This window comes from Engraulis encrasicolus, unplaced genomic scaffold (assembly GCF_034702125.1).
Source record: "Engraulis encrasicolus isolate BLACKSEA-1 unplaced genomic scaffold, IST_EnEncr_1.0 scaffold_26_np1212, whole genome shotgun sequence".
In the NCBI taxonomy this organism is placed as follows: domain Eukaryota; kingdom Metazoa; phylum Chordata; class Actinopteri; order Clupeiformes; family Engraulidae; genus Engraulis; species Engraulis encrasicolus.
The window spans coordinates 2,796,299-2,805,570 of record NW_026945555.1 but is presented as its reverse complement, the minus strand read 5'-3'; the positions used below and the strand labels follow the sequence as shown (position 1 = coordinate 2,805,570).

General features: G+C 46.4%; 1 protein-coding gene across 1 annotated transcript in view; it reads right to left on the bottom strand.

Annotated features, from left to right (window-relative positions):
• Window positions 1-7,895: 7,895 nt before the first annotated feature.
• hmgxb3 (HMG box domain containing 3) overlaps window positions 7,896-9,272 on the bottom strand; it is a 36,357-nt gene continuing 34,980 nt past the window's right edge. The window contains exon 25 of the mRNA XM_063192899.1: window positions 7,896-9,272. This exon is cut by the window's right edge and continues 12 nt beyond it. Coding sequence (XP_063048969.1) covers window positions 8,610-9,272 — 663 coding nt within the window. The 3' untranslated portion in view covers window positions 7,896-8,609.

Sequence of the window (9,272 nt, the reverse complement as noted above, 5' to 3'; positions counted from 1 at the left end):
CTATGTAACATTACAGGTATACTCAGGATCATAGTTGAGTCAAGAGAGAGATACTATGTAACATTACAGGTATACTCAGGATCATAGTTGAGTCAAGAGAGAAACATTATGTAACATTACAGTGTGTGTGGCAACCAACCCAACAACCACCCTGGCAACCAACCTGGCCACCAACCCAGCAACCACCTTAACAACCACCCTGGCAACCAACGACCAATCAGGACCTTCAGATGAGGCTTCCCTCTGGAGTGAGTTGACCTCTCATTACTACAATAACCGGAGTCTCACTGCCATATCAGAGCCACCCTTAACTGACCCAGTGTTTAAAGAAATACTATGCAACTTCATAGTCATTAAATGATTGGAACTCAAGGTTTTGCTTGAAAGACCCGTTTTGGTGAAAATGGCAACATTTCCATCACCATCTGGTGGCCCTGGCCCGAAACAGCACTTGCAGTTTTGCCTGGTGGCGCCGCGTCCTTGTTGTTGTGGAATTTGCGGCCGCTACGGGCGTCTAGATTTCTAGGCTGTATGAGCAGAATGAGACCCTAAGGCAAAAGGCAGTAACTTCATTTTTTTTAAAAAATGAGTTTTTGTCATATTTGCAATAATAAGCATCACTTTTATCATGTGAACAAACATGGAGTTTGAAATCGGTTGTTTTAAGGGTAAAATAAGGTGTAAAGTAAAACAAGTTGAAAATCCTTTGGGTAAACTAAAGCAGAACACAGTAACTTCAGTTACTGCTTAAATTATATGTGAAACGTGTATTTGTTGCTTATTATTCAGATTTAAAATGGAAGTTACTGTCTTTTGCCTCAGTATGACTAACTGCAGAACACAGTAACTTCCGAAAAAGGGTCAAAGGTCAACTGTTTGAAAAATTATTTTTTTATGAATAGATGTAGGAAGGCATACACTACAAACTGTGAAAATTACAGCTTTGTGGCTATAACCAGATTGTGGTGACATTCATTTCTTTTAAGAAAACTTTAACATCATTTTTCTCTGTTTCACACTCTGGTGAGTTACTGTCTTTTGCCTTAGTAGGGCAGCATTCTCCTTCGGTTGCCAACTAAGCAGCAGCAGCTCGCTGAAAGCTGGCTACTGGCTAGCTGATTATAAAATACCATGCTGGCATAACCTGCGAAAACAACGACTGCAGATAAATTATGAGCTAATTGAGATGAAAGGTTTGGACAAGCAAATAAATCGCTTGTGTGAACATTGGAAAATCCCCTTCAAAATGGAAAGAGCTGAATGCCAAAAGAGCAAAGATGTGGATTTTATCATTCATTCACTTCACTGGGATTTATGCATTAGCATTCTCAAAGTCCTAGCCACCTATTTTGGTTTACAAAGCTACATAGCCTAAATGTAGCCCATTGACCTTGATTGGTATTTCTCCAGTCTTCATCAGTATGTGTGTGTGTGTGTGTGTGTGTGTCCAGTCTTTATCAGTGTGTGGCTGGCAGAGATTATTCTGCTCGCATCACTGCACTTGGGGAGCTGTTACCTCCAGATGAGACGCAAGAGGACACACACCGCAGGTAACAACTAGCCTGATTATCATCTACGTTCAAATCTCTTAGAGACTTGGTCTGACCAAGAGCATAACAATTAACGTTTCCCAAACTGCACGGGTGACCCGCCTCCCTTGGTTTGCTTATGGTTGTTTGCTCACCGACAAAGTGGGAGGAGTTCCCTTATTTTCGGGAACTCAGAAAGTACTTGCATTGCCTCTTGACCTGACTAGTTGCAACGCTGAAAGTGTTGAGTCACTAGGAGGGCACAGCCTGGCTAGGTAACAACAGGCACATGCACACACACACACTAACACTGCTGGTAGCAACGCAAACACGTAACGAATGCTAACAGAGTTTGGCGTAGAACGTTAGCAAACCTTCCTTTCGATGTCTCATGCAGTATGGGTAGCATTGAATCATTGGTGTGGACCTTCAGTTCAGTGATATTTTGCTGTGCCTCCCATGCCTTTTAGCTCAGCTGTATCAGAGATACTCTAGACAGAGATCCGTGAAAATCCGCCCATCCAATGCAAAGGACTGTGCTCAAAATTCGGTCTCCTAAGGGGGCGTTGTCCCTGCTTCTTCTTCTCTTTTCATGGTGTTTGCACAAGATGTGCGCTACCGTCATCTACAGCTCTAAGGGGACTCCATTTATTCTCAACCTCAAGACTCCGAACGTCTCCTAATCGAAGGTCTCCTAAAGGGGCATTCAGCTGACGTAAAGTGGATACCGGAAAAGAACCCGTATGATTTATCTCACTCTCATATACGATTCTCTGGCTGTATCTTGCTGTGCCTCCCATGCCCTTCAGTTCAGTGGTATTTTGCTGCGCCTCCCAGGCCCACCCTGGAGCGCTGACTGGCAGGTCACATGTTTCAGCCCAGAGTGGAGAACTAGCATAGGATCACCTCAGTTACACACACACACACACACACACACACACACACACACACACACACACACACACACACTAGGGTGACCAGGTCCTTTTTCATGACCTGTTTTACGACGTCTGTGTGTCCCAATTTTTTGTGTTTCCTCCAGTCCTCGTCTTGTGCTTATGGCCTCGAGATGTGAAGCAACGTCATTTGACACAAATGAGAGTGACAATTGGGTCGTGTTTCCGATATCTGCGGTCGCCATTTTACTCCAGGTTTTACACCAGACTTTGCGAAGCAAACTGTAGCCTATCGCTGTAGCCTAGGCTGCTGTATCCATGTCGGGGAAATATACATGCAATTTGTGTTTGTGTTGCATGCGTGAAGCACATTAACTGACTATATGGAAGTTAAATAACGTAGCTATGATATTGTCTACTACAGTCTTTTTCCCCCCTTCACTGGCACCGCATAGTGCAAGTAAATTTGTCCGCCAAATGCATTTACAAAAAGGGCTCTCACAAGTTTACAACCAGGGCAAAGAAAGCGTCTTTCTGCACGGGCGCTCTCTGTCTGTATTCTGAGCTCGTGTTGTTTCTAGTAGCCTAACTCAAGCGTCTGCTGCTCTGCAGGAGAAGCGGTTGCATCTCGTTTTAAAACACAGCTGATATAAACACACTCCTGACTTTGAGTAAAGTAAAGCAATGTAGGTGTAATGAAATGTGCAAATCCCTCCCAAAACATCTTGTTTAACAACTAAAACAGATGTTGGCAGCTGAGTTAGTCTGAGGTAAGATGGAAGCGCTATGTCCTGATCTCCTCCTACTGTTTAGTACTGACTTGATTGTTTTCTCCTCGGAGGCGGAGAGTACAGCGCGAGGACGCGAGGTTGGAAAGCTCAGGGGCGGGGCTGTCCGGAAAAATCCGGACAATATGATCACCCTAACACACACACACACACACACACATATACTATTGTGTGTGTTAGTGTTAAGTGTTTTATCTCTCTGTGACTCCCCCTCATGTGAGAATCAGGACTAACTCCACGTCCTCAACATGTGGTCTCCCACTTCGCTTTCTCCGTGGAGAAAACAATTATTAGTTTTCCCTGCTGTCAGCGTAGTCACAACAACTTTTGAGGGACTTTCCCCCATTTAACATTCCGATTGCTAATTAGAAAATGACCTTTGACTTGACCTTTGGCTTTTTGCAAGATATTGAATTTACTTATCAATGACGTCTTGCAACATCATCAAGAGGCCCCAAGCACAAGGTAGGCAGTGTTGCCAGATGTGTCTGACCAAATCCCGCCCAAAAGCTTCTCAAAAAGCGCCAAAATGTGCTAAATTCCGCCCAAATTCAACAAATTATATTGACTTCTATGGGCCCAAAACGACTGGCCAAATGGTCAAATTTTCCCGTTTTTGCCTGCCGACGCTCATCCCAAGTAGCCCAATTGGGCGGGCACCCGCCCAATCTGGCAACACTGAAGGTAGGATTGGAGTTTGAATACTCATGAACGGCGTGACGTGCGTTACGCCCATTTGTGGGGGAAAACAACCCATGCAAGTCAATTGGTGATGTTGGGGTTTAGTAAACGAAAGATACGGAGATGTAGACTAGCGTTGTTCACGCACAACATGCCGAAAACGTGTTGTGTTGCCGGCTGTTCAAATAATAGAGCCAAATAGCCGTGGCTGAAGAATGGACTGTGTTCATTTAGACAAGTCGATGTAGCATGTAAGTTGAGTCTTTCGGTTTGTTTTCACCCATAAAGGGGCGCAACGCACATTTACGAGCAAAGTACCCGGGTGGTCGTTCATGAGTATAACGGCAATAAACCTCTACATGTCTCTCTGTGACTCCTCCCCCTCAGGTGAGAACCAGGAAGTGGAGCTGAGTCCCGCCTCCATGAGCCGCAGCAGGAGGAGGAGGAGGGGCCTAGAGGAGAGCGAGGAGCCAATAGGAGACAATGACAGAGAATCTGTCATCTATGAGAGTTGCCAGTGACCTCTCAGGTTGCAGTTGTTATTGCAGATTGTGGTGATCATTCTCAAGTTGCAGTTGTAGTTGCAGATTGTAGTGATCATTCTCAAGTTGCAGTTGTAGTTGCAGATTGTAGTGATCATTCTCAAGTTGCAGTTGTAGTTGCAGTTGTTTTTGCAGCGTGTGGCAAGTAAGGGCAAGTCGAGAATAAATGGGATTCAATGGAGCTGCCTAAAATAAAATGGCTAAAATATTTTTGGTCCCAAAATTCAAAACTAGTTGTCAAAATAATTATTTGGAGCCAGCATTGGATATGTTGATTATTGTAATATTAGAATTAGTCAGCAATCTGTATAAGGTGATATTTGTACCCATTAGCAGAATGGTGGAAAATCTCTGCCCTCGTGGAAAATCACACAAACAACTCGACAATTCATTTTCATAAATAATACCAACCATAGGTCTTAACAGAACAAATAAGATATAATATTTGTCACAGGGGTGACTTTGGATCTGTGGGGGAGGAAGCAACGTTTTGACACTTGTTTTACAGGGGAAGGATTTTATCGACGGACCATGGGACGTAAACATTGTGGGGTTACTGATTGCTTTTAATGCACACACTAATGAACGGGACTAATTACAGGTGGGGATCATGGACTTGCTGGATGGCGATTGGGGCACACATGTGGGGGGAGGCCTTTATATTGAGCAGGTGTGGAACAGTGCGGGAGACGCCGGAGATGAGAGGAGAGCGCTGCGAGGAGAGCACCGGAGCAAAGTCTGTTCCCATAAGTCCCATCACTCGGCAGCCATCTTGGCTACACCTCAAACTGACTATTTGAGATTAGTCAGTCATGGGGTATATAAGAATGAATGGGGGGAAATAATGTGTGTGACAATGGGACAACACAGTGATACACAACTCATATGGTTGGAATCACAATGAATAACTGGTTCTAATGGCAGTCTTAGAATGACCGCATACATGAAAGAAACACTTAAAACAGCGTTTTCCTTTATGATATTTTTTAACTGCGCATGCGCAAGATTCCACGACAACGTTCCGTTTTGCGGTCGGTGGGAGCAAGTTGCGTCGACTTAATCTCTTCCGGCCGACTGTCAAACGGGCATCCATTCTTCGGTCATTGCACAGAAAAGAACACTGGATTTATTTTCTGACAGCCTAAGCAGTAAGCACAATTGTCGTCCCTGCTCTTAAATAAATAAAAAAGGGCTATTGAGTAAATTAATGAATTAGCCTACCTCAAAATTGGTGTTTTGAATTGTGATATCATGTTGTTGTCTATAAACTGATAGGCTTAATAGCTATGACCAACGGTGGAAAAATAGGCCTATAAGAGAAAAAGCAAAACGGATCAAAGTTGAATGTCTTGCATATTTGCTCCCGTTTTGCTTTTTCTTACTTATTTGTTTTCAACCATAAGAAAAACCACAATGGGTGTGCACATGTATGCACACGGCCGTTTTTGTTTCCGTCATTATCTGTCCCTTTGTCCTGCACCTGCATTTTGGATGGGCGCAGAAAGGTGATACATGGTCGATTTGCGCTCTCTGCCCAATTCACAATGAAGTTTCCACGGACGGCAAACAAACCACATGGCCGCCAGCAAAGACACCGATTAGGTACGAGCAGTCGTAAAGGTTTAAGTTTGCACTTGCGTCGAGGCGTCGAGATGATTGGATAAGTGACAGCGCAGGTCAGCAAGCAATTGGCTCTCGTTACCGGACCGGTGGGAGTGACGCCGGCAAACGCCATGTTCGCGTAGCCAAATGCTCTCGTTCATTCCTATGGAAGGTTTCATGAGGGATCTGTCTCGTATAAGACCGTCTCTGACTGGAGGCCAAAGAGAGAGAGCCCAAGCCGGGGGCAGCAGCAGTGGAGGTGAGGAAGTGGTACCAGAGAGAGGGGACGGAACGTTTGAGATGCACCGGCGCGGAGCCCAAGGAGGGAGTGGGCCTCTAGTGTTATGGTCTACTAGCCTGATTATCTGTGACACACGCACACTCACACACACGCGCACACACACACACACACACACACACACACACACACACACACACACACACACACACACGCACACTCACACACACGCGCACACACACACACACAGAAGAAAGACAAGGTCTCATATATTGATTTCATTTATTTAATCACAACAGAGTTCCATCATGACAATGCTGGACACACCTCTACATTTCTACTAACACACACACACACACGCACATGCACACACACACACACACACACACACACACACACACACACACGCACACACACACACACACACACACACACACACACACACACACACACACACACTCCATACATTCACAGTTTACATTCAGAGTGCAGAAAATATGTTCATAATAGTGACAGACACAAGCACACCCGCTTTCACACAAACACACACACACACACTGTACACGCACGCACCTATTAATTCATCGTGCTCAAACCTCTATTGGAAATGCCATTATTTTGATAAAAAAACTTCAGAAGCACGCACGCACACACACACACACACACACACGCACACACGCACACGCACACAGAAACAGCTGTGAAATCTCCAGTTCATAAGGCGAACATACAAGACTTGAAAATAAACACACAACATATTCTCTCGCTCTCTTACACAAACGCACACACACACACACACAGCCTTTCAGTGTGTAGCACCCTCCCGTAGCCTTGTCAAGTACTGCAGGAATTGAAGCTGCAGTTCCAATTCAGACAGACAGGTGGCGGTAGCTAACAGCAGGACACTCGGAGTGCGTTTTAATATGCGACCTTGCCTCCTCCACTCGCTTCTCGTCATGATGACATCACTGACAACAGCATTATTTTTCAATATCTTGCAAAAGCTCAATTGTAGAGTCCTTTTCTCGTTTGCAATTGGGATGGTGAATGAAAAAACAGTCCCTCAAAAGTTGTTGTGGCGAGGCTGACAGCTGGGAAACTTTATCGTTTTCTACACGGAGGAGGGGCCAGGAGGCGGGACGAGGAGACAAGCACAAGTGGAGGAGGCAAGGTCACATATTGGGATGCACCCTCAATCTCTTGATGGCCATTAGAAGTAGCCTGGTTTTACTGTTCCCTTTTACTTTCATTCCTACAGTAGAGTCTGGAACTGGCATTAGTAAAAGGAGTAAAGCACTAGGCTACCTCAGAACAGCAGCATAGGCTACACACTCTTCTCTCTCTCTCTCTTTTTCTTTCTCCCTCCTGCTCTAACCATCCCTCTCTCTTCCTCCATCCTCTTCTCTCTCTCCATCCTTCCCCATCCTCCTACTCTGCAATATAACATTCTTTTATGCAGCCGTCTCTCACTCCATGTTCCTTGTTCTCTCAATCTCTCCTCTGGGTTACTCCCTCCCTCTTTCATTCTTCCTCCATCCCTAATTCCTCCCCTCTATCCCCTCTATCCCCTTCTCCCTCCAGTCTTTTATTCCCCCGTCTTCTTCCTCATCTCTCTCCTCTCTCTCTTTTGCCTCAAACTGCCCCCTCGTCTTTCTTTCTCTTCTCTCTTCCTCCTCAAAGCGTCACTACACAGTTCTCTCCATCCCACTCTCCCTCTTTCTAATTCCCCACTGTCTTCTATTCATCTCTCTATTTCACTGCCAGTCTTTATAATGACTACATTACCCAGACTGCATCGGCCACTCCCTCTGCTTCCTGTTTCGGTGTCTCCTCTGTGCTAATGGCCGCGTTCGTGACGCCGCATTTCGGCACAGTCTGCGCAGAGCACATACGCACTTCAACATTTCAACGCATTTTACTAACCTGAATGCATCGTCGTTTCACATTGTGCTTGTATGGGCACTGCGCAGACTCCACAGAAATGCGCAGTCAAGAACGTGACCATCCCTGTGTGGCTGTCTCCTCTGTCAGTGGGCTTCGTTTTTGATGGAGCAGTGCTGCTTTTGCTATGCAGTAGCTCACATGCACACATTTTCTAACCAGAATGCACTGAAATGGCAAACATTGCATACGTGCTAGTACATATTAAAAGCAGCACTGCTCCATCAAAAACGAGCCCAACGCGTGCCACTGCTAGCCTCTACTGCATGTCTCTAAAGACTACATGACTACGTTACCCAGACTGCATCTCTCCCTCTCCCTCTTGTGTTGCTGTGTCCTCTGTGTTGATGTGTGCCACTGCTAGCCTGTACAGCGTGTCCCTGATGACTACATTACCCAGACTGCACCTCTGTATCTCCCTCTACTTCCTGTGCCACTGCTGTGTCCTCTGTGTTGATGTGTGCCACTGCTAGCCTGTACAGCGTGTCCCTGATGACTACATTACCCAGACTGCACGTCTGCAGCACCTGGTTGATCTGCCTGCTGACCACCTCGCGACTACTCAGGAAGTCCATCAGCCGGTTGTAGAGGAAGTAGAAGGCGGCGTTGTCGAACCTCACTTCCTGTTGGCCGACGTCCTGCTGTGAGGTCACTTCCTGTTTGTCAGTTTCCTCCTCTGGCCCCTCCTCCTCCTCCTCCTCCCGCGCCGCGTTGAGGTACGACTGCAGTTCGGGGGGGCAGACGACGCTCGAGCGGGGGGTGTGTGTGTCAGAGTCGGGGTGTGTGTCAGAGTGTGTGTCCGTGCGTGTGTGTCTGTTGTGGGGTGTGTCAGTGTTTGTGCCGGCGTCAGCGCGTGTGTGAGTGCCGGTGTGTGTGTGAGCCTGTGTGTTGGCGGGTGTGTCGGCGTGAGTGTGTGTGTGTGTGTCGTCGTGTGTGTGTGTGGGGGGCGGCAGTATCCAGCGCTCGGCGGAGTGTGTGAGGGGGTGCAGGGGCGGGGCCAGAGTGAAGGGGTCCAATAGAACCGGCTCCGAAGTCAACAGGTGGTCACGCAGAAG